This window comes from Acomys minous, assembly GCF_964271855.1.
Source record: "Acomys minous genome assembly, chromosome: 6".
NCBI lineage: Eukaryota > Metazoa > Chordata > Mammalia > Rodentia > Muridae > Acomys > Acomys minous.
Genome location: NC_140487.1, coordinates 100,684,201 through 100,708,541, shown reverse-complemented (window position 1 = coordinate 100,708,541; position 24,341 = coordinate 100,684,201). Strand labels below are relative to the sequence as shown.

At 48.9% G+C, this 24,341-nt stretch overlaps 2 protein-coding genes across 4 annotated transcripts in view; one reads left to right on the top strand and one right to left on the bottom strand.

Annotated features, from left to right (window-relative positions):
• The first annotated feature begins 70 nt into the window (after window positions 1–70).
• CDCA8 (cell division cycle associated 8) lies at window positions 71–17,933 on the top strand. Its single transcript, XM_084787851.1, has 10 exons — window positions 71–385; window positions 490–618; window positions 3,260–3,300; window positions 8,150–8,222; window positions 11,446–11,528; window positions 13,442–13,506; window positions 14,108–14,200; window positions 15,491–15,617; window positions 16,262–16,348; window positions 17,359–17,933. The coding sequence occupies exons 1-10, from the start codon at window positions 292–294 to the stop codon at window positions 17,401–17,403; spliced, it is 837 nt and encodes a 278-aa protein (XP_084643977.1). The 5' UTR covers window positions 71–291; the 3' UTR covers window positions 17,404–17,933.
• A 4,977-nt stretch (window positions 17,934–22,910) lies between these two features.
• The window catches only part of EPHA10 (EPH receptor A10), a 38,819-nt gene continuing 37,388 nt past the window's right edge, over window positions 22,911–24,341 (bottom strand). For 2 of the 3 annotated variants that reach the window (XM_084787833.1, XM_084787834.1), the window contains one exon: window positions 22,911–23,373. In XM_084787833.1, coding sequence (XP_084643959.1) covers window positions 23,212–23,373 — 162 coding nt within the window. In that variant the 3' untranslated portion in view covers window positions 22,911–23,211. The remainder of the gene's footprint in view (window positions 23,374–24,341) is intronic. The other variant, XR_014780363.1, reaches the window with a different exon arrangement.

Here is a 24,341-nt window from a genome sequence, read left to right as displayed (position 1 = left end):
GCTTTATTGTGATTGGGCATTGTGAGAACTGTTCTAAGACGGCGACTTGTTATTGGCCAGGTTGTGTCCGTTGAGTTTGAATTGGGTGGCGGTTAGCGGAGGTGCGGCTGGAGCTGTGAGGTTTCCTTCGTCTGTGTTTTGGGGCCCGCGGGTACGTTTCGGCAGACTTCTGGGTACCTAGACTCCAACGACTTAACTCCCGTTGCCCCGAGGTTGTGCAGGTGCCCTCTCCCCGTCTCAGCCGCTGTTCCGGCTGCTCGGCCCTTCGCTCGACGCAGCCAGCATCCGGTCATGGCTCCCAGGAAGGGCAGCAGCCGCGGGGCCAAGACCAACACTCTGCGGAGCCGGAAGCTCGCCTCTTTTCTGAAGGACTTCGACCGCGAGGGTAAGGGGCAGATTGGCATGGTAGCGAGGTTTGGGTGGGTTGGGGCGCGGGTGCGACCGCTTCGCACACCTCCTGACACGACATCGCCCTTGACGTTTTCTCAGTGCAAATTCGAACCAAGCAAATTGAGTCCGACAGACAGAATCTCCTCAAGGAGGTGGAAAACCTGTACAACATTGAGGTCCTCCGACTCCCCAAGGCGCTGCGAGAGATGAACTGGCTCGACTACTTCGGTAAGAGCTGCTAGCCTTTTCCCCGTGGCCCACAAGTACCTATCTTAAAAGCCTTCTGCAGGGACTCGTTCAAATGTCCCCTTCTTAATCAGGTCTAACATAGCCACTGGTGGGAAGCTGCCATCTGTCGTAGCTTATAAAAGAATGACAGGCCCACAGTAAGGAAGCTGACATGAATTACCGTTCAGATGAGCCTTATTAAGGCAGCGCAGCGCGTCTCTCACCTTCACAGCTGAGTGGGAGAGCATTAGGAGAAATATACCAGAGAGAGCGTGTTGGGGCCTTGAACGGGGAGGGAGAGAAAGGCGGAGGAGGAGGAGGAGAGAGATCAAATCCAGGAAATAACGTGAGCCTCTGATTCTTGATGGCTTTCAGGGGGAGGAGGAGGGTGTGCCACACCGACATGACCTAGCCTAAGTTAGCCTACAGGCACTAGGTAGGACTATAAAGTTCTCCCTGCAGCTTTACAGAGCGTGGGCGAGCATTGCAAGGCCACAGCACACCATACATTCTTAGCATCTCTCTCTGTGTCTAAGAGGACACACCCAGGTTTGGAGGAGGAAAGGATGGGTTTGTGATTTAAATTTACCCTAGTGCCCAGTCCCACCTAGAACTGTCATCCAGCTCACCGGTAGGCAAACCTTTTCCCTCAGTAGACCAGGTAACAAATGTTTTAGTTTTCTGGAACTGGATTTCGATTATAGTTCCGAAAGAGCCATGGTGAATTTTATTGCTGGGCCCACTAAAATGTCAAATTTCACGGAATTTTTCACACATCAGGAAATACTTTTGTATACTTAGCCTTTTAAAACTGGATGAATAAATTAAGGAAAAAATGATTTGGTTTTGTCAGTGCTCAATTAGAACGGCATCCTCAAACAGTTCTTCACGTGTGAACTGCAAAGACAGGAGGGGTTTTTGTTTTTGTTTTCCAAGACAGGGTCTCTCTGTGTAGCCTTGGCTGTCCTGGACTCACTTTGTAGACCAGGCTGGCCTCGAACTCAAAGCGATCCACCTGTCTCCGCCTCCCGAGTGCTGGGATTAAAAGCGTGCGCCACCAAGCCCAGCCTTGGTTTGGGTTTTTAAGACAGGGTTTCTCTGTGTATCCTTAGCTGTCCTAGACTCTTTCTGTAGACCTGATTGGCCTTGAACTCACAGCGATCTGCCTGCCTCTGCCTCCCAAGAGCTGAGCCACTGCGCCTGGCCTCAAAAGTATTTTTCTGACTAGAGAAAAATCTCAACCTATTTCCCACCACTTGTTAAACTTCTAAGAAAGTATAGAGGCTCCTTTCTCCCCTATCAGCTGTGTGGCTTCCCCCTTCTCTGTTCATCTTCCTCATCACTAAAAGCTACCAGTATATATCTTTCTTCCTAGGTCAAAGTGCATGTCTTGCCTCACAAGAGTTAAATGATTCTTCTGTCATGTCTTATTAGGTCATCTGTTCATTCATTTCTACAAAGTTGAGTGTCAGTCACTATGCTAGGTGCTAAAGATGCAGTAAGAGTCAAAATAGACATTTTCCCCAGCCCTAGACGCTTATAGGTTAGTGGAGAAGGGTCATTTAAAAAGTCATACAGAATTAGGATTATGAGCACTACAAAGAAGATAAGGGTATAGTAGCCATTAAGGATGAATTAAGGACTAATAGCATAGGACAGTTTTATTTTGTTTTTTGGGGGGGTTTTTGGTTTTGGTTTTTTTAGACAGGGTGTCTTTGTAGCCATAGCTATCCTGGAACTCTCTTATATAAACCAGGGTGGCCTTGAACACAATTGAGATCTACCTGCCTCTGCTGCCCTAATTCTGGGATTAAAGGCATGTGCCACCATGCCCAACAGTAGACCAGTTTTAGAATGGTATGATTTGGGCACAGAGAGATGCATTACTCAAGCTCTCAGATTTAGAGACAAGAGTCTGTTTGAGCCTCAGGCATTTTGTTTGTAAGGCCTTTTGTTTGTTTGAGACAGGGTTACTCTGTGTACCCTGCCTGTCCTGGAACTCACTCTCTATACCAGGCTGACCTCGAACTCACATCGATCGCCTGCTTCTGCTTCCCGAGTACTGGGATTAAAGGCGTGCACTACTGTGCACAGCTCCTGTGAAGATTTCTAACAGAGGAACTGACCTAAGTTTTCATTCTATACTTTTTTAGTCTGTATATTTACTATGTCAGGACTACAGGATATTATATCTGGAATTCAGTTCAGGTAGGAGTAGATACCTAGATAGCTTTAGTAGCTTTTGAGTAACTTGCTGTACTACGTATGTGTGTATTTACAGTTTGAAGCAGTCTATTATAATAGAAACATTAACCGCTTTAATGTGTTGTTTGAGCTGAGTTTTAAAGAATGAATAGAGATTTGTAGGATACATAGAAGCATACTGAGCAGAAGAAGTACTTCACATCAAAGCACTGCGTCTGGGGACAGCTACACGTTTGGAAGCAACAAGAACTCTGAGGACATTGGATGGTGGGATAACTAGCTACAGCCTGGACGGGGCAACCTAGGGGAGGGACTGAGAGCCAGTGCTGGACTGAAGGCTTCACTGAGCCTGTGTGAGAGAGAGAATTGATAGTACTAGGAAATACAGTTCATCATGCAAACCTGATTGTAACTAAATATGATGTTCTTTTTAAAGCCCTTGGAGGAAACAAACAGGCCCTGGAAGAGGCAGCAACAGTAAGTGAACCATCTTGTCTTTGAGTTGGTTAGTTTAGTTTGTAAGTTTAATTTTGTCATAAAGTCCAACCACTGATGATATACTGTAGAGAAGATTTTGTCTGGAGACGTTATCTGTGTCAACTGAAAAAATACATAGTTGTGTCAAGATATTGCATATATGAAGTACAAATAGATCTCAGTCCTAAAAAAAAGGAGTGTACTTGTGACAGTCCTTCTCCCCTCCCTCTGTGAGTTCCTCACCTGGGGCCATGGTGATATTAAAAAAAAAGAAAAGAAAAAAATTGCATTCACACTATTTATGTAATATTTACCTGTGTTAAGTGTTTTGACTTATTTAGAGAGAATTTAGAATAAACTATAGGCCTGGGCATGTATGCTTTACTTAGCACTTAGGAGGCAGAGGCAGGCAGATCTCCGTGAGTTCAAGGCCAGTCAGGACTACCCAGAGAAACCTTGTTTCAAAAAACTAAGATAGATAGATAGGCAGATAGACTGACTATAGGACATGTATAAGTTATTTATTTATTTTTGATTTCCTGAGACAGTCTCACTCAGGCTGGCCTAGAACTCATGATCTTCCTGCATAGCTCCATGGGTACTAAAGACCAAATGTATATATGTGTATTTGAGGAATTTTGTCTACAATTCTTGCCCATAGGTTCTATACCCCCTCCCCCTTTTTAAGGATTTATTTATTTACTGTGTATTTGTGTTTGCCTGCATGCATGTATGTATACCATATGTATGTATACCACATGTATGCTTAGTTCCCATGGAGATCAGAAGATGTTAGATCCTTTGGAGCTGGAGTTACAGATGGTTGTGAGCCACCATGTAGTTGCTGGAAAATGTACTCGGGACCTTTGGAAGAACAGCCAGTGCTCTTAACCTCTGAGGCATCTCTCAGCCCAACAAGTGTTCTCTCTCCAGTCCCTACTCCCTGCCCTCTTATAGTTTCATAAAACACAGACTTGAGACTATCTTGTAGCAGAGTATTTGGCCTTTTGTCCTGTGCAGCTCCATAGTTGCAGTGGTGAGAGCCCTTTGCTAGTTACAGCAAGCACCTTTTAATCCAATCCTGCCTGGGTTTGTGTTAATGAAGTGACCTATGGAAAGTTGGTACTGTTTGCCAGGGGACTCAGCTGTATCCTCAGAGGATTAGCTCAGAGCAGCCCCTCCTGTGGAAGAAAGGGCTAAAAGTAAGCTAATCGCCTATGTACCTCCATATGCTCACAAATAGACAGGGTTTGAGAGCCACCAGGGCTGCAAAAGGTGACACAGCCGAAGGGCGTGGGAGCTCTGTGCCCTCTCCCCTACACCTTGCCCTAGCACCTGGAAGGGAAGTTTTTCCTTTTCCCTCTGAAGAGTGAATAATGGTACTCTATGAAATAAATTGTTAATGGCCAGATTAGCTTATAAACATATCAGTGTAGATGAACATGGGGTAAGGAAAGAAACTAAAAGGGCTTGACTTGAGGGTTGGGTGTGGTGGCACACGCCTTTACTCCTAGCACTTGGGAGGCAGGCGGATCTTTGAGTTCAAGGCCAGCCTGGTCTACAAAGTGAGTCCAGGATAGCCACGGCTACACAGAGAAACTCTGTCTCAAAAAAACAAAAACAAAAAACAAAAAGTGGGGGCCAGGAGACTTGAGACCTTTGGAGGGTGAGAGATGACTGCAGACTATGGGAGGGGGAGGTTGAGAGAAAATGCCAAGGAGAGCAAAGGTTGTCCTGTTACGCAGCAGTCTCTTAGAAGGCCATCCATCTGGCTTCTGCATGGGCTGGGCGTTGCCTCGCAGTCTGCCCATGCAGATCTTCTTAGGCCGCTGGGACATCTGCTGGAAAGGCTCTGCCTGCCTCTGCCGTTTGCTGTTGCAGAGAGCATAGAGTTGTCACCAAAGAAGGCCTTCCCAAAACAGCCTGTGTCCACCCAGAAGTCTGCAGTTCTGAGAAACCAGCACCTGCCAGAGAAGTGTATTTGGGAAGGGGCGTTTTACTCCCCTGCCCCCAGTCTCTTTCTCTATCCCCTGGTAGTAATTGTTATCATCAACTGCCCAGTGTAGGGCTGGCAAAATGGCTCAGTAGGACGACACCGCAACTGACAACTGCAGCTAGATAGCCAGAGCCCACGTGGTGGGAGGAGAGAAGTAACTGGTCAAAGTTGTCCTCTGACCACACAGGCTTAGACACAAGCACATACACAGAAGTACACGACCTAAGGCGTTTCTCTGCGCTGAGAGCAGCTCGAGGTGCGCGCAGTAGTTGGGACCCCTATTTGCAGCCAGTCGATCAGAATGGTAGGTGAGGTAACTAGGGCTGCTGTATAGGGGTAGAGGGGGGAGTGCCACAGGGCCTGATGGTACCCTCAGATAGATGGCATCAGAGTTGAATCAGTGGGGTTCTTCCTAGGATCTGGCTTGGTTTTGAGAAAGCTGGTGTTACTGGTTGCCACCAGGATGGACAGGGCAGAGAATGAAGTGATTGTTTCTAGAGACTCACTACACTATAACTCTTTTCATAACCTCTTGTAGCATCACTCCCAAGACTGAGCCGCAAGGTGGGAGGTGAAGAGGATTATTTCTTCAGACACTAGCCACATCTGTGATGGCCAGCACCATGTTATAGTTGCCACCGTATTGGACAGGACAGAGAATGATTTTGTCCTTGTAGAAAGTTCTGTTGGGCCAGGCGTGGTGATGCACGCCTTTAATCCCAACAGTCAGAAGGCAGAGGCAGGCAGATCACTGTGAGTTCGAGGCCAGTGTGGTCTACAAAGTGAGTCCAGGACAACCAAGGCTACACAGGGAAACTCTGTCTCAAGAGAGAGAGAGAGAGAGAGAGAGAGAGAGAGAGAGAGAGAGAGAGAGAGAGAGAGAGAAAGTTCTGTTGGGCCAGGCACTGTGGTGTATGCCTGTAATCCCAGCATTCAGGGAGGCAAATGCAGGCAGATCTCTGTGAGTTTGAGCCCAGTCTAGTCTACAAAGTGAGTCCAGGCTAGCCAGGACTACACAGAGAAACCCTGTCTCAAAAAATAAACAATTTAAAAAAGAAAGTTCTGTTGGACAGAGGTGGGAACTAGTCTGTCATTGGCCTTTATAGAGTCCCTAGGAATGATAAAAGTGTATATAAACAATGTGCACACACCCTGGTCTATTTTCTTGGGGAGAAAGTTTATCATAGTTTGTATGAATTCATCATAATTGGAGCCTTGGATTGAAAAAATATGGTGATTTGAGGGTTCATGGTCTGACTAAGTAGCAGGTGTCCGTCAGCGTCCATAGTTAAAGATGATTAGGAAGGAGCCTGTCCTGAGTTAGGGAAGGGTCAGGCGGCTGGATGTGTGCTGTAGAAGGCTGGGAACAAGCGAAGCAACCAGGAGCCAGTGAGGTGCTCTTAGTCCACACTCTCCCATTATAACAAGTTCCATGATTCTGTCACTCAGCCTCCTGCAGAGACCCAGATTTAATGTTTCAAAACATTCTAGATGAGTCACTGGTTAGCTAATACATCTCTCTAGTTTTAGATGAGTCAGATATGCAGAACTGCAAATAAGCCTTGTGATGCAATGTGGGAGATCCAACACTACCACACCAAAAGTGAAAGAATTCCAACTGTAGCTTTGGTTTGAAACCCAGGGAAGATGATACTTTGGCCCCAAAGCTCTTAAGTAGGTTTAGTGGGCTCCTAAGACCACTGTGTAGCCAGGCTTGCCTTGAAACTTGTTGCTGCTCCTGTCTCAGCCTCACAGATGCTGGAGCTAGAGGTTTAGCGATCGCCTAGGAAGACTCAGGAATACAGAGCAGAGTGAGCAGGTGAAACGGCACCTGAATCCAAGCACTCGGGAGGCAGATCTCTGGAGATTGCAGTCAGCCTGGTCTACATAGTGTCGCAGTTAATTAGAAGTATGCCCTAATAATGTTTATTATTAGGCCTAACACTATTATGGTGGTATTTATTTTCTAACTGCTAATAATCAATGAAATACACACACCTGTTATATTTTAAAATAGCCTTGCTTAACCCAGGGCAGGGCATATATTACCTAAACCACCTCCCATATTGGGGCAGGAATTCCATACCCTGCCCCAATCCCATGGCATCTGCTTCTAATAATTTCTATCAAGCTACCTCCCATCCAAAATCCCAAACACTTGATAATGCTCTTCATCTGGGCGGAGCCTTCCATTTCCCATTTGCCCTACCCAGTTGTGTTGGCTTTTGTTTGTTTGTTTGTTTTGTTTTGTTTTTTTGGTTTTTCAAGACAAGGTTTCTCTGTGTAGCCTTGGCTGTCCTGGACTCACTTTGTAGACCAGGCTGGCCTCAAAAACTCAGCAATCCACCTGCCTCTGCCTCCCGAGTGCTGGGATTAAAGGCGTGCGCCACCATGCCCAGCCCAAGTGTTGGCTTTTTATTGGTCAAACAGAAACAAAGTTTTAGGCAAGATTACAAACATTTTGGGGTACCTAAGTCTGCTCATTTGGGCAGCTACCAGACCAACCTCCAACAACACAGTGAACCTAGGACAGCCAGGGCTACGTAGAATAACCCTCTCTTAACAAGACAAAACTGGAGGAAGCCAGGAATAATCTTCCAAGAAAAATGTGAGCTGTTGTCCTAGCACAAAGCTCATTCAGGACTCCATATGGATTTTTTTTCCCCCCAAGACAGAGTTTCTCTGTGTAGCCTGGAACTCGCTTTGTAGACCAGGCTGGCCTTGAACTCACAGTGATCCGCCTGCCTCTGCTTCCCAAGTGCTGGGATTAAAGTCGTGCGCCACCACGCCTGGCAGTTTACTGTTTCTTACACGAGCTGGATTAAGCCTGCAACTTTCGTCTGTTTGTCATAGGCTGATGTGGACATCACAGAAATAAACAAGTTAACAGCTGAAGCTATTCAGACACCTTTGAAATCTATCAAAAGTGAGTACTTTTCCTTTTCTTTTGTATATGTCTGTCTATGTGGGGGCTGTGTGTGTGTGTGAGCACGCGCACGTGCGCGTGCACCCTCATGTGCAGATGACTGTGAGTATGGAAGCAGGGGTTGCTGGCATTGGGTGTTAGTCAGTCATTCAGAGCTTACCTCTTCAGCCAGTCTAGCTAGCCATCTTGCCACATCCCCCATCTCCACCCGCTGAGGGCTGGGATTACAGATGGATATTTCCTTGGGTTCTGGGTGTCAGAACTCCATTCCTTACATGTTTTTATGGTTTGGTTTGGTTTGGTTTTCTGAGACAGGCTTTCTCTGTGTAGCCTTGGCTGTCCTCGACTCACTTTGTAGACCAGGCTAGCCTCGGACTCACAGTGATCCTCCTGCCTCTGCCTCCCGAGTGCTGGGATTAGAGGCAAGAGGCGTGCACCACCAAGCCCGGCCTTTCTCACATTTACTTGCATGGCAAGCATGTGATCTTCTCTTCTAAGACCTTTAATGGCTTGAGTCAGTCTCAGTATATAGCACAAGAGCCTGGAGATGGCATAGAGGTGTGTGCCAGCATGCCTGGGTTGAGTGCATTTCAAAGCCCCTTATGAAATAGAGAGCTGAGGTCCAGGGAGCTTTGTTGGCTATTCAAACCAGGCCCCATTAGTGTGCCTCCCTGCCAAGACAGTCTGGCCCTTGGTTTTGTAAGTATAAAAACTAGCTGGGCACAGTGGCACACACCTTTAATCCCAGCACCTGGGGAGGCAGAGGCAGGCGGATCTCTGAATTTGAGGCCAGCCTAGTCTACAAAGTGAGGCCAGGACAACCAAGGCTATACAGAGAAACTATGTCTCCAAAAAAAAGAAAAAAAAAGAGCCCTTGATTTGGGTCACTGTATTCAGTGATTACAAGACTAACGTGTGAGTTAAAGTAAAAATGTAAAGAGGGGGAAGCTGAGCTGGAACCAGGCCTTGGTGCCTGCTCACTTTCTCCAGAAGTCCTCGTGAGACTCCCCGGTGTCATCGGCAGGGCTGAAGAGCATGGCAGAGGAATGCCTTCCTCAGCGTTCAAGTTCTTCTGGCTCCATTCAGGGACCTCCTTGTGCAGAACCATCCCACAGGCATGCCTCATGCTGTGGGACTGTTGTTGCGTTTATTTACTGAGGAATGGGTGCTGTCCTTTGGATAAATTACAGTAGTTGATTCTCTTTGACTGTAGGTGAGGATCCAAGGGATTGAACTCAGGTCATGAGGCTTGGCAGCAGGCACATTTACCGCTGAACCATCTTGCCAGCCTGGAAGCCGTTCTTTGAGAAGCCAGGCTATAACTAATGAGCATGGAACTAGGTTGGGTGAATTAAGGCCTGGACCTTTAAAGGAAAAAAGAAAGAATTGGATCACATGCTGCTGTGGTTGCTCAGTGGCAGCTTGATGCATCCATCACTGGTCTGAGCAGGACTGAACCATGGCCTGGGTGTGCAGGCTGCTCTCCCAGGGGCATTTGACACTTAGCAGGACCAGAACCAGAGCCGTTGCTAATTCTGACAGAGCTCCTATAACACCTGCCTGTAAAGAAACCATGAGGTGTTTGCCCCCTTCCCCCACCCCTGGCATATAGGATGAAATGGCACTAGAGTACCTAGTCCTTTGTTGACTCTATTAGGCCCCTCTGTATCTTTTTGTTTGTTTAGGTTTTGTTTTGTTAAGATGGGGTCTGTCTACATAGCCTTGGCTGTCCTGGAATTCACTATGTAGACCAGGCTGGCCTTGAACTGGCAGAGATCTGCCTGCCTCTGCCTCTGGAGTCCTGGGGTTAAAGTGTGTGCTATCACTCCCAGCCTCCACTATCATTTATATGTGTAGATAATAGCACTTTCTCTTTGAGTTCTCTAAGCTTGGCTTACATGATGGTTAGCGGTGAGGTGTGTGTTCTGTATTCAGTTCCCCCCTGGCTCATCATTAAGCAGCAGTGGACAAGTGTTCCTATAACCGTTTGACCTGAGTTTCAGCTACAAGGGAAGCTATTTAACAAAGCCATGCATGGTGACACATAGCTGTCACCCCAGTACTTGAAAGGTAGAGGCTGGCAAGTCAGTAGTTTAAGCAGCCTGGGCTACCTGAGACCTAGTCTCAGAACACACACACACACACACACTTTACGTTTTGAGGTCATGGCTTCAAACAAACAAGCCTATAGTAGTTTAGTGTGAGTTCCACAGCCCCATCCCCCATGACTAAATACCTGAATTTTCTCTATGTAACTCCACTCTGGATTTTCTAGTTCCTAGCTTGTATTTATTTAGCAAACTTTTTGTTCTGTTTTTCAAGATTTATTTATCTTATGTGTCCAAGTGTTTTGCTTATGTGTGCGTGCACCACATGCATGCCTGATGCCTGAAGAAGTCAGAGGAGGGCATCAGATCCCCCTGGAACTGGAGGTACTGATTGTTGGGAGCCAGCACTTTAGTCCTGGGAGCTGATTTTGAGTCCTGTAAGAGCCACAAGTGCTCTTAATGGTCTCTCTAGCCCTCCAGGAAGTCTTTTAAAAAGAGGATTTAAGCAAAGGGAAACAATCCGAGTGGTTAAGGAACTCTGCAGTGCTACTGTAGGGCCAGCCCAGCATTCTAATTAGTACAGACTTGAGGAAGAACATGCCTTGCACTTGTGGCCCCTCCCCCGCTTGGGAGGCTAAAGCTCGAGAATTCCAAGTTTGCGGCCAGCTTGGGTTGTATCTGAGTTTGAAGCCAGCCGGGAATATGCAGCAAGACCCTCTCTCAGGAACAAGTGAGAAGAACCACAACAGCACCAACAACACAGTCAGATGAGTACAAGACCTGCTGCCACCTGCTAGTCCAGACGTCAGGTCTATAGCAGGGCACACCCTCACTTCACTCTATATGAGAATGGGGTGGAGGCGTTGTTGCTTCTGTATCGTCGAACGCTAGAATTGTGCATGTAGTTGTTATTTGTGGAAAGAATGAACAAAAGGCCCGTTGGACAGTATGAAACACGGTATAAAAACTGCTAGTTGTTACATTGCTATTTATACATACCATTATAATAATTATCATAGGAGAAACAAATAGTACAAGGGATGCTTAAGAAGAATGAGTCCAGTGGAAATTAGAAATTCTCATACTTAAGGGGCTTTTACATGGAAGGCAGAGCTTTGAGCTCCATTGAGCAGAACAAGTTCTGATAGCATAACTCTTCAAACTGTTTCTTACAGAGCGAAAGGTAATCAAAGTGGATGAAGCGATAGAGGAAGAAGAAGAAGGAGAAAAGAACCATAAGAATCTTCGATCTGCAAAAGTAAGTAGGAATTCAGGTTAAGGATAAGTGGCAGGAGATATGCCAACACGGAATTATGTGGCTAAAGCTGGTGAGATGGCTCAGCAGTTCAGAGCACTGGCTGTTCTTGCAGAGGACCCTGGTTCTACTCCTAGTGCCCACATGGTGGTTTCATGGCCCCCAGGAACACATGTTGCACATATACATACAGACTGGCAAAACACCCATACACATAATTTTTTTTAATGTAGGATACAGAGTTCATAGACTGAAAAGGCTGCACTTTATGTATCAAAAGCACAAGCCACTGTAGGTACAAGTGTCAAGTGTGTGCATCAGGAAGAGGAAGAAGCAGGAAGCTTTAGGGCACACAGCTCATTTCAGAGCGAGCTTCACTTGCTAAAGAAGAAAGGGATGAGAGTTCAAGACAGGCGAGAACAATGAGGAGCAGGAAGTGGTTTGGTTTGACTGGGATAGAAGCTTCAAGAGAAGTGGCGGAAAGTAGAGGCCAGATAATGGATGGTCCAGGGAGCTAAGTTTGAGTTTTCGTTTTATGAGCTAGGCAATGGTAAGAGCCATCAATATTTCAAAACCAAGCTGGGTACGGTGGTGCATGCCTTTAATCCCAGCATTTGGAAGACAGTGGCAGGAGACTCTGAGCTCAAGGCCAGCCTGGTCTACAGAGTGAGCCCAGGACCCTGTCTCTAAAAAAAAACCAAAAAAGAAAGAAAGAAAATTAAAACTATTCAGAATAAAAGGAAGAGGGAAAAGGAAGACAAGGAATCAAGCCAGCATAACTGAAGGATTTGGATTGGGTTTTTCAAGACATGGTTTCTCTGTGTAGCTCTGGCTGTCCTGGAACTCACTCTGTAGACCAGGCTGGCCTTGAACTTACAGAATCTTCCTGTCTCAGTCTCCCAAGTTCTAGGATTAAAGGCTTGCGCCACCACCTGAAGTTTAATGGCTAATTGTTTTTTTTAAGTTAGGGATAATTTGGGGGTGAGTTCTATCAAGAAAAGTGTGCTTGGTTGGTCTGAGGAGGAGGAAGCAGAGGTGATCAACGCTTTCTAGACTAGACAGCTGCAGTCTAGTGATTGTAGAATCCTGGAGGCAAAACAGCTGGTTAAAGTGCGGGGAGCACCTGCCAATTGCCTGCCCTGCTGAGGCCAGTTCAGGACGGCCTGGCTAGACAGGGTTCCAGCCTGGAGCTCAGCAGGGTGGAGAGATGAGAGACACTCTACCCCTGGCTCTTTACACATTCAAGTGGGAAGCCTGCTGGAGAGCAAGCAGAGGGGGAGCTGCAGGCAGGCGCTAGAGGGGAGGTGGAAGTGACTGACAACCAGAAAGACAGGCAGTGTGGTCAGGTGCGAGAGATAGGGAAGAATGTGGGAAGGTGAAGATGGCAGAGGCCCCTTCCAGGGGGATTGGGCACCTGGGTGACCCCCATAGTGGTTAAGGAAAGTAGTGGGAACAAGCCACACCCACTAGCTAGTGTGTGAGCTCCAAGTTCAGTGAGAGAGCCCATCTCAAACATAAGGCGGAGAGCACTAGAGGAAACACAGCATCCATCTCTGGCCTCCACACGGACACTCGTGTCTGAGCGCACACATGCATACATACCCACAAGATTTCCTGGTAATCTTGGCCCACATCCTCTATCTCAAAGCTCTCAGGTTCTGCATATTTTAGTCACTAAATTCTCTACAGTGGCCCCTGTGTGCTTGGTCAGGTTTGTAAACAGTCTCACTGTGTAGCCAGGCTGGCCTTAAACTCGCTGTCTTCCTCCATCAGCCTTCCAGGTGCTGGGATCACCCAGCTGCGATGAATCTTCTTATGTTGAGTTTTACTTTTCCTTTCAAAAGCTGGCTCTCCTTCTTTTTTAATTCCTTTTCTCCTTTGTTAGGCTCTGTGTGACTTGAGGTTTGTGCCTTTAGGTGAAAAGATGCCCTCCATCCAAGAAGAGAACCCAATCAGTACAAGGAAGAAGCAGAAGCAAAAGGTGATCGGTTTCCCACAGATAGAGTTGTTTTGCTTTTCTTGGAGAATTCCATTCATCTGGCAGAAACAGAGAAAGCTCTGCGGAGTAAGGAGAGAGCAGCTGGAGCCACCTGATGTGCGTGCTGGGAACCGGAGTTGAGTCCTCAGGAACAGCAGGAAGTGCTCTTAGCCATAGAGCCTGCTATCCAGCCCCATAAGTAATTTCCTGAAATACCCCTCTGGCCCTGCTGAGTTAAGAGTCTCCATGGGCTCAGCTCACTCGACTCTTCTGTGAACCCTTTGTGGGGAAGGAGGAACACCTTAGGGAACTGGGTTTGGGCTGCGTGTCTCTGAAGGAGGACAGGCCATGCCCCAGCAGAGACTACAAGATATTAGCTAGCTGCCTAGAGAGACCGAGCGCCTTTCATGATCCACAGGCTCCTCCACCTGAGTGGGAATTTGAATGCTGGCATAGGCTGCCAGGTACCTCCTGCCCCAGGCAACTTGGAGAGTTCTACAAAGTGATGGGTGCAGGGCAGCATCTGACATGACCGTTTGCCTCTGTGGCTACTGCTGTCCTTGCATCTGTGACTTGACACCTCGTGGCTGTTTCCTACCTGTAGGTTAAGCCGGGACTTTGTGACACCAGCTCTGAGCAGACTGGAGCCATCTATGGTGAAACCAACCCCAGGCATGACACCAAGGTTTGATTCCAGGTGAGCACCCAGAGCAGCTCTTGAATTGGGTAGAGTCCCGCAGCGAACAGCACTGGGAGTACAGGCGATGTTCCTGAATCTTTGGAGTGGAGCACCTCAGAGAAGGCTGAGCTTCCTGGAGTTGGCCTCTGCTCTGACAACCACTTTTAATTCCTCACCTCAAGAGAGGGAGAGAGCACTGGCCTCTGAGGACTATAAGGCCTGTACTTTCAGCCTTCTCTTGATTCTGGTCAGGTGGCATTTAAATAGGAGTAGTTGCTCATTCCTATGCCCTTGGGAAGAAGAAACTGATACCGCCTTTCCTGAAGCTAACATAGCAAGATTACAGTGGGAGGTAATAGCTTCCCTGGGCTGGCTGATCAGATAGGAAAGCTGCATAGCCTGAAAGGAAAAGAAGCACAGACTGGTAATCCAGCCCTCAAGAGTTGGAGGCAGAAAGGTTAGTTCCAGGTCATCCTTAGCTACAGAGCCAGTTAGAAGCTGACCTGGGCTACATGTACATGAAACCCTTCTCAAAGGAAGGAAATGAGGATGGTGTACACTCCGGGAGAGGAGCCTCGGTCACAGCAGTTCCCCTGGGCACTGGGCTTCTGTTGCTCTTGTCTGTAGAAAAATGAGGGATTAAGACAATAACATCTAGCCGGGCGTGGTGGCACGCGCCTTTAATCCCAGCACTCGGGAGGCAGAGGCAGGCGGATTGCTGTGAGTTCGAGGCCAGCCTGGTCTACAAAGTGAGTCCAGGACAGCCAAGGCTACACAGAGAAACCCTGTCTCGAAAAACCAAAAAAAAAAAAAAAAAAAGACAATAACATCTAGGGAGCAGAACAAGAAGTGGCTGTCCCAGAGAGGGAGACTTTCCATTTCTAGTTCCTACCACTGTTTCCAGTGACATCTAACTTGTGCCATTTTGGAAGAAATACGTGATGGAGTTCTATCTTGAGATGGGTAGGCTGAGGATCAGTGTGGTGTAGTCTCGGAATCCCCCACCTTTGCCCCTGGGGCTGGAAGCACAGGGACCGGTGTGTTTCTGCTCCTGGGGCTGGGTGGGTGGTAGGCACAGCCACAGAGCTTTGGCCTTCTTGCTGGCTGTATGCTTGATAATTGCAGCCTCCTTTCTCCAGCTGTGTTTAGTCATTACAGCTTGAAAAATATTTTCCCTAAATTTAGAATTTGCCTCTTAGAAATGTGTGATTTGAAAACTCCAGCTTGAGAGCAGATGGGTTGGAAGGGCTTGTTGTGAGGCTGTCATTATTCAATCTGCTGAGCCATCTTCACCTCTCCACCCTTTAGGGTCTTCAAGACCCCGGGCCTGCGCACTCCAGCAGCCAGAGAGCAGGTTTACAACGTCTCTATCAACGGCAGCCCTCTCGCTGACAGCAGTGAAATCTCCCTCACTGTGCCCGTGGGTGGCGGTGCGGTAAGTGGCGCCCTGGGAAGCCAGGCCACGGTGTGCCACACAGTGAAGCCTCTCTTCCCTGACTCGTCTCCCTGCGCCTGCTTCAGAGACTCTGCAGGGCCCTTTGGGGGGGATCTTAGTTAGCACACTGCCTCAGCACTCAGGACCCAGCTTTTTCTCCCAGGGTCGAAGTCATAGGAGGGACCCTTGCTCAACCCTGGGTCCCATGTGTCCCTCAGCTGTCTTCTGCTGCCCCTGAGAAGCAGCTCAGTGGGTACAGGGTGGAGTGCTACTGTCTGTGGTGTGTGCAGTAATGGGTACCAGAGGGAGCACAGAGGGGTGGGGCAGTGTACCTCCAACAAGCTGGCTTGGCCTCTCAGTGCCCTAGAGAGCAGGTTACCAGCTTCGGCTACATGAGGGGACTGATATCAGATGTGGTCTGTATGGCACTGTACTTGTGTAACCCAGCCTGTGCCCACTCATTGGAGTGATGGTGTCATTGTCTCCTGACTGATTCCAGCCACCAGCATTATCATTTCTCCATCCCAGCTGACTTCTGTCACCACATGAAGAATATCAAGGGGACCCTGGGTACACTGGCTGCTGGGAGAGGTTCTGATCTGGAAGGCCATGCCATTTAAATAACCCTTTCTCCCTCCATACAGAGCTTGCGGTTATTGGCCAGTGACTTGCAGAGGGTTGATATTGCGCAGCTGAACCCAGAGGCCCTCGGGAACATTAAGAAGCTCTCGGTGAGTCCTAGATTCGTCTCCATAGTGAGGAGTTCCCGCTTGACACTGGCCTTTGTGGGGCTTTGTAGAGCAAGCCCAGATCTCGCATTACTGTTCCACCGTCAGTGCCATTCCATTTTCTCTTTAAATTCTCAAGAGGAACTTGGTTGTGGGTGGGAGCTTGGGGTACAGGCCTGACTGCTGGAGGCCCACCCTGTGTACATCAGTGAAGGGTACACAGGACTGGGCAAGCATTGAGCTGGGACCCCAAAGATGTACTAAGGTCTCATAGACATCTGGAGACAGTCATCCCCCAGCATCGGTGTGCTTCATTGTCTCCCTTCAGAAATGAGGTTCCAACTAGTCTCTGATTAGCTTACAATACAAATAAAGAATAAAGCCAGGCATGGTGGTGCATGCCTGTAATCCCCAGCACTCAGGGAGACAGAGGCAGTTGGATCTCTGTGAATTTGAGGCCAACATGGTCTATAACTATAAAGCGAGTCCAGGACGGCCAAGGCTACACAGGGAAACCCTATCTTGAAAAATCAAAAGGGGAAAAAAAAAATGAGTCACTCAGATGCAGGCTTGAGGAGCTGGCAGGGATAGCACAGTGGTTAAGAGCTTGCTCCTCAGAGGATCTAGGTTTGGCTTCCAGGAAACATGGCAGTTCACAGCCACCTGTAACTCCAGTCCCACGGGATCCAGTGCCCTCTTCTGGCCTCCAGAGATACTAGACACAGTCACACATAGAAATCTTTAAAAGCAATCCTGTTGGGGCTGGAGAGACGGCTCAGCGGTTAAGAGCACCATCTGCTCTTCCAGAGGTCCTCAGTCCAATTCCCAGCAACCACATGGTGGCTTACAACCATCTATAATGTAATCTAATGTCCTCTTCTGACCTGTGCAGACTTCTATGCAGGCAGAGTACTGTATATGTAATAAATAAATCTTTAAAACAAAAAACAATCCTGTTAGCTGACTGGGCTACATGCCAGGCACATCTTGAATAACATCTCTCCTCCTTGTAGAGCCGCCTTGCCCAGATCTGCAGCAGCATACGGCCCGGCAAATGAGAAGATGGCAGAGCAGTGCAGGTGGTGGCAGAACGTATACGCTTGTCTTCTTCCCCTCGTTCTGTGGGTCCTGGATAGGGCCCTAGAGCTTCACCTGCTGACACATGCAAGGTGCTTTCTGTCTCTCTGATACCTCAGGTGTCCTGCTGCACACCTCTAGTTAGCAGGGCTTGAATAGGGAGCACAGGGCTAGTCAAGGGCTCTGCGTGCCTGGAGCAGAGTGACTGTGAGCTGTCTGTGGTTCACAGTCCCACTACTGCTGTTCACTGCTTGGAGCACTGTCCTGGAGGCCAGCGTGATGGGCCTGGGGCACAGGCAGGCTGTGTAGTCAGCAGAAGTGTCCTGTGCTCCTTGTAGGCCCAGCGCACAGCGCTCCCCTTTATCTTATGTTGTCATTCAGCCCTCTTGGCAGAAGTGGTCTATCTTTTGCTGGCTTTCATACGTGATTTTCTAAGCAGTCACATCTCAGCTGATGTGTCCTGCTGAAATATTGCTGTTTCCAATAAATCCTGTTTTGCTTTGGTTTTTAAGTCAGTACTCTGCCCTCCTGTTGTCTCCAGCTGGGCACCATTCACTCTGGTGGTTTGCGAGCTGCAGCTGCTGGAGTGAGCGTCCCTGGACAGCTGCCTTCTCAGAAGTGTGGAAACCTTTCCTGTGAGCAAAATCTCTGACCTCTAAAAGGGACCCCCAAATCCAGGGCTTGTGGTAACTCAGGCCAGGTGTGTTCCCTAACTTTGTCCCAGGAACTAAGGGGAACTGAAGGACATCGGAGCAGACCAGTTTGGGACATGGCCGAGAGGGGCGGAGCACCCACCATCATGCTTCTCACTTGTTTCACAGTGCTGGGGCTCAGGCGGGTCTCCGCCTTCCTCCAGCTCTCCACAGTGATGGGATACCTGGAACACTGGCAGAGGACTCTGGGAAAGAACATGACTCATCACAGGATGTTAGGCATGTGCTTTACAGAGAAGCTGCCTCTGGTCGTTAATGGAATTTGCTAGAGAGAATTAACAGGCTACAGTTAGCCACACCTGAGCTTCCATGTCAGGCAGTGTTAAGCCTGCCCTCAGGGATCTCATGGAATGCCACGCTGGCCCACTGTGCTGCCTCCATTCCCACCACTAGCAGAATAAACTTAGTTGAACAAAATGCGCAGTAAATACATGTTTCAGCTGCACCAGTCCTTCTTCCTAAGGAAGAAACTGGCTGGGAAGGTTGAGTTCCCCACCCCAGTGTTTGAAAGCGCTGGCTGGATAATGTCGCGGGCACATCTTACTGACACACACCAACAGTTGCAACCCTCAGTGTTTGGGTTATTTTGGCAATTTTTTGCTTTTCTGATTTTATGTTTTATGTAAATGGATGTTTTGCCTGTGTATATGTCTGCACCATGTCCATGCAGTTGTTGGTGTGTTTTTAAAATGTATTTTTGGGGGATTCCCTAAATCTCCCTTCTCCACCTCAATCCCATCAATCCCTTCCAACATCAGGTAGGAGGAAAAGAAGGTTAGTGGGGAGAGGGGGCTTAGTTTTCCTTAGCTACTTCCTGCTGCTTAGGTTGTTGAGCTCCTTGAGGCAAGCCGTCTCCGTTTAGGCTATCTCCTACTTCTCATCACACTGCCTCAACAGCACCCAGGAGCAGCACGGGGAAACGCCAGCAGCCTTCTTTTTCAGAGTCCCCAGACTATGTTGGTCTGGCTTTATCCCCACTGACAAAAGACCTTGCCCCTGCATGAAGTAGTTCCCAGCTGACAATGATCACGGGCTCTCTCAGGAGGCAACCGTCAGCTGTGGACAAACTGGAGCAGCCCACATATCCCACACCTGGGATTAAAGCAAAAGCACATTTACATATAAACCAAACCTTCCACAATATTACTGTTCAACAAAGGTGACTACAACTTCAGCAGCTGGGCTGTGGAGCAACAGCCAGAACCCAGAACCTTAAAGCCTTCTCTGCAGCCTTTATCTCTAGGAGCATCTCAAAGCGGAGCAATGAACAGCTAAACGATAGGAAGCGAGGCCAAAACCAACAATTAGTTACATATTGTACTCCAGGTTGCATGTTTTATTCCCCCTCTCCCTGTAAGGTCATGTTCAGCATGCACCTGGAATTCCTCTATGCAACTAGGTATTCCCATCACCTTAGCCCCACGCTCACCCCAAAAGCCTCTACTATTCCCCAGAGGTTTGACTAGCCTTTGTTCCCCCACCACCACCCCCAATTAAATGAGCTGCTCTTTTTGTGTTTTTGCTTTGATTTGATTTTTGAGACAGGATCTCCTGAACAGCAACACTCAAGAATTATAAGACAATTTAGTAGATGTGGTATCTGCCTGTGATTCCAGAATGTGAGGGCTGAAGGCAGGGGGCTCAAAGTTCAAGGTCACCCTCAGCTGTACAGTATGAGGCCAGTGTGGGCTGCATCATACCCTTTCTCAAAAGGTGACATATTTGCAGCTTCAGAGTAGAAGGGCAGAGACCTGGTTTAACAGGTTCAGTCAGAATCGGGGCCCACCATCTCCAGCTACCATCACCCCTGCATTATTATCTACCTGATGTGCCCAGCCCGCATTCAATACCTACAATCATTGTGTGACAAGATATGCCAAAAACCATCAGGACAGACGCATTAAGAACACACCCCAGCTGGCATGCACACCTTTAATCTCAGCACTTAGAGAGGCAGAGGCAGGTGGATCTCTGTGAGTTCAAGGCCACCCTGGTCTACAGAGTGAGTCCAGGATAGCCAAGGCTACACAGAGAAATCCTGGCTTGGAAAAGAATAGTAAGAATACACCCCAAATGAACTGCAAAGATCACTTGGTCAAACGGTGTTCTGACTGCAGAGAGCCGCAGCTAGTGTTGAAAAAGAACGTGGGAAGGAGAGCAAGCCACCGCCCAGAGGGTGGGAAGACAGTCACAGTTTCAGAGCAAACTTGGTTGCATTCTGGCTTTTTCTTACATAAAGCACTCTTGGTCAAAATATTTTTCCTGCCCACTCAAAAGAGCAGAGTGACTGGGCTGTCTGTGGTTCACAGTCCCACCACTGCTGTTTACTTACGCTTTTAAGATGCTCTAAGTGTCCTGAGGTCATCCATGACTCCATATCACTGTTGTCTCATGCACTTCAACTTAAATGGCAAAGGGGTACACACTGGTAGGTAATGTAACTGGGGGGGAGGGGTGCATGATGAGGTCAGGAGGGGGGAATGCAGTCTGCAGAAATGCAAAGGCCCAAGCCCTGCTTAACAAAGGCAGGGCACTCACTATGCAGTTTCCCCAACTCCCCCCTTGTGCAGGCATGGAGACTAGGCCAGGCGCAGCCTCCTGGGCCCGCAGTTCCTAGAATCAGGCCTCAGTTCTTTTTATAACTGGCTGTGTCGAACACAGTGAGAACCTCGCCTTCAGTGCTGGCCACCAGTAGGTGTCTGGGACACACTGGCTGAACGGGAGGCTACTCCATAAAGCCAGAGTGGGCTTACTGCCCACGGGCGACCATTTCAACTCCAGCACCACTTACCTAACTGCTCCTCCTGCCCAGGAAAAGTGGCTGGTTTGATGAAATTGAGGCCAGAAGAAAGAACTGCTTGAGTTAGTAGCAGCTGCTTCTCCTGCAGCTCTAATGGCCGCCACAATGCTCACCCCTGCCTGGTCTGCCCCTGTGGGGTGGGGAGCTGAGTGGGCCGGCTGCCCTGTGAGGGAGGCCTGTGGCCATCCAGCTTAGCATGGGACAGGTGGGTCTAGATCAAAGAAAGGAATGGAGAACATTGTCTTGGACACACCATACCTCATTTTGGAGACTTGACCTGTACACATTTCAGTGTATCTCCCAAGAGGATGGCGTCCTTCACGTACCTTAAGTGGCGATGCTGTTTTTGCCTTAGTGGGGCAGCTTACACTCAATAGTGTGTTCTCCAGCCAGCCTCTATCTGCCCCCTGTAGGCTTTGACCTTTTCCAAACCTACTTTATCTGAGGTTCTTTAATGCTTACACCTCCCTTCCAACCCACCCACCCTAGATAGGAGAGAAGTTAATGGGAACAGGAGAAGTAAACCTTTTCGGACTCAGTTCATGAGAGCGATTCCTCTGGCATAGTCAGCAGGATTTCAGCAGACCAGCAATTTAGCCAAAGCTGCTGTTTGAACCTGGAACAGTGGCCAGGACCCGGAACCCTGAAGTGTTCACTGGAGCAGTTAACTCTAGGAGCGTCTCGAAGTTGAGTGATGAACGGCCAAACAATGCCAAGACCCAAAACTCCCCAGCCTCCTGTTTTAGCCTCATATATGCATCTCAGCGTCTGTACTAAGATGCGTTTCAGCTGGCAAAAACCAGGCCCCCACAAGAGGTGGTTCATCTTCTAGTGGATAAACATCACCTGTTCTCTCACAAGTCTGCTCCCATCAATGCTTGGGATCAAAACAACGTATATATCCACTACAGTCCCCTGAATTATAATCCAGTCGATTCTGAGCCCAGGACGAAGAAAAACAGGGTCACCATCCAAGCATTTTCCATGGTCTAGGCAAACAGCAAAATACCTTCCCCAGCCTGTGAACCACAACCGTCTGTGCCAGGAGGCACAGTCCTAAATTGACCAAGAGAAAGGAAAGCTTGAGTGACACCAGTGTGCCTGCATCATGTGACTGGGTCACCTCATACCCCATCCACCCTTGTCACCATAGCTACTCCCTTTGCTACACTCCTAAGATTCTTCAGCTCCAAAGCCGGGCGTGGTGGCGCACGCCTTTAATCCCAGCACTCGGGAGGCAGAGGCAGGCGGACCGCTGTGAGTTCGAGGACAACCTGGTCTACAAAGCAAGTCCAGGACACCCAGGGCTACACAGAGAGACCCTGTCTCAGAAAACAAAACAAGAAAACAAAACAAAAACAACAAAAAGATTTTTCAGCTCCACTCCCCCATCCTCTCACGTGATTTCTGCACCCCTAAAATTAAGATAATTGTTAGGAGTTGGATAGTGCCTCCTCAAGCTCCTGGGTGGAAATCTTAACCCCAGTAACTCTGGACGTGACTGTATTTGCAGATGGCATCTTTGCAGGACTCCCCTCTACTCCCTGTGCTTGCTGGGTGACCTCCTTCCTATGGTGGCCTCAGCCTTCTGTAGTGATGACCCTAAAGGTCAGTCTCTAGGTCACAACTATGCCCCAAGGTCTAAGATATGCACTGGTGCCCTAAACTGTCTTCAAACAACTCACATACACATCCCTCACCCAGGGTCATTTCCTGTCCCCAACTCCACATGTGCGCAGGTCCCCTTCCCCGAGCACTCATACCTCCCTCGCTTGACTGGTTTTGTGAAGCAATCTAGTGACACTCAGTGTGCCCCATGTGTCCCAGCCCTTGTCCAGGCCCTTTGTGTCTTCACTAGACTGTGGCATTCTTCATGGCCTGAAACAGACAGGATCTCAGATGCACACATGCCCAGATTCTGTGCACAGAATCCCCACCCATGACTGCTCAGTGCTTTAACAATGCCACACAGAAAGACCATAGCACAGACAAGTTTTTATTACTTGGTTCTGCAACATAGAACCCAAGAAACATTAAAAAAATCTCCATAGGTCCTCAAAGAAGCCTCCACCCACAGCCAGCCCCTCCCTCCCTGGGCAGGGCAATATGGGTTGCAGGTGGCCTCCCTCTGCCCAGTGAACAAGTTCCGTGTATAAAAATAGATCTGTGGAGGGTTCCCAGCGACCCAGCACCCTGTATCATGCTGGTGACTGTGCAGGGCTGAGGCCTGGGGCCCTTCAGGATTTTAGGACCTCACTCCTCATCAGAGGGGAGATCTACCCTGGACACCGAAGTCCTGCCAACCCAGCCAGGGACCCCTCGGCAAACAGCTGGGGAGAGGGAGGAGTTTGACCTTGACAATGAGATGAAGATGAGGTTCTGATCACCCAGGACAGGGCACTGCTCCCCATGCGCCTTGGATGCTGGGCTAGTTTTCCCTGGAGGGAAGACGGAGGAGGAGCCTTTAGGGTTATATCAGTTGCCCGGTTCTGTCAAAGGTGGGAGCAGTCTCCCAGTCTGCCCCAGTCTCCCCGCAGTCACTGAGCTCAGGCAGGTGCCCAGGGGAGCAGAGAGCCAGAAATGGGGTAGGCTCTGAGGAGGAAAGAGCTGCTGCTGGAAGGTCAAGGCCAAAGGCAGTGCTGGGAATCACTATGCACCCCCCTCCACTACAGGCTGCTCCCCCAAAGATGCGTTGTGGCTTCCAGCACCACCATCCCCCCAGGCTCTCCGTTAGAGATCCTTGCTTGGCTTCTGAGCCTGCCAATGACTCCATTCACCCTAAGAGAAACCCTACCCCTCAAGGTCTAATTAGTCTAAGAAGCCCTTCCGGACACCTGTAAACGCATACGAATCAACAGTCCACCTGCCTGTTCTTCCGGTCCCCCAGGGGGAATCCTGTCCTAATCTGATCGCTTCATATTCTACCCCTTTCTCTCTGCTCCCACCTGCTCTATCCCAGCCCATGGCACCCCCTTCTCCCTACCACAGAAAAAAAAAAAGCAGGTATCCATCAAAGGTGCTGTAGACAAACGTGGTCCTGTGGTCCTGTCCACGTCGAGTAGATCCAACCCTGCCCTCCCGGGACAGCCTTGGTCTCAAGATCTCCCAGCTGCCAGGGCCCTTGCAGATGGGTCAGCTCAGCCTCACAGGGAGGGCCTCTAGGGAGAAAGCACCGTGTACCGGGACAGTGCACCCTGAAGGGGCTCACCCAGAGACGATTCACTGGGCTGTCCAAGGAAGAGCGCTGGTGCCATGGGGTAAGGGCAAGCTCTCTCCAGGGCCAGACTTCTCCCCGGAGTTTGGTCTGGCACCAGCCCTGGCTCTGAATCTGAAGGCTCTGACTCCTCTATCTAGATGGTGGGGTTGGACCAGCCTGTCATGCTCACTCCCTCCTCGGTCTCTCTCT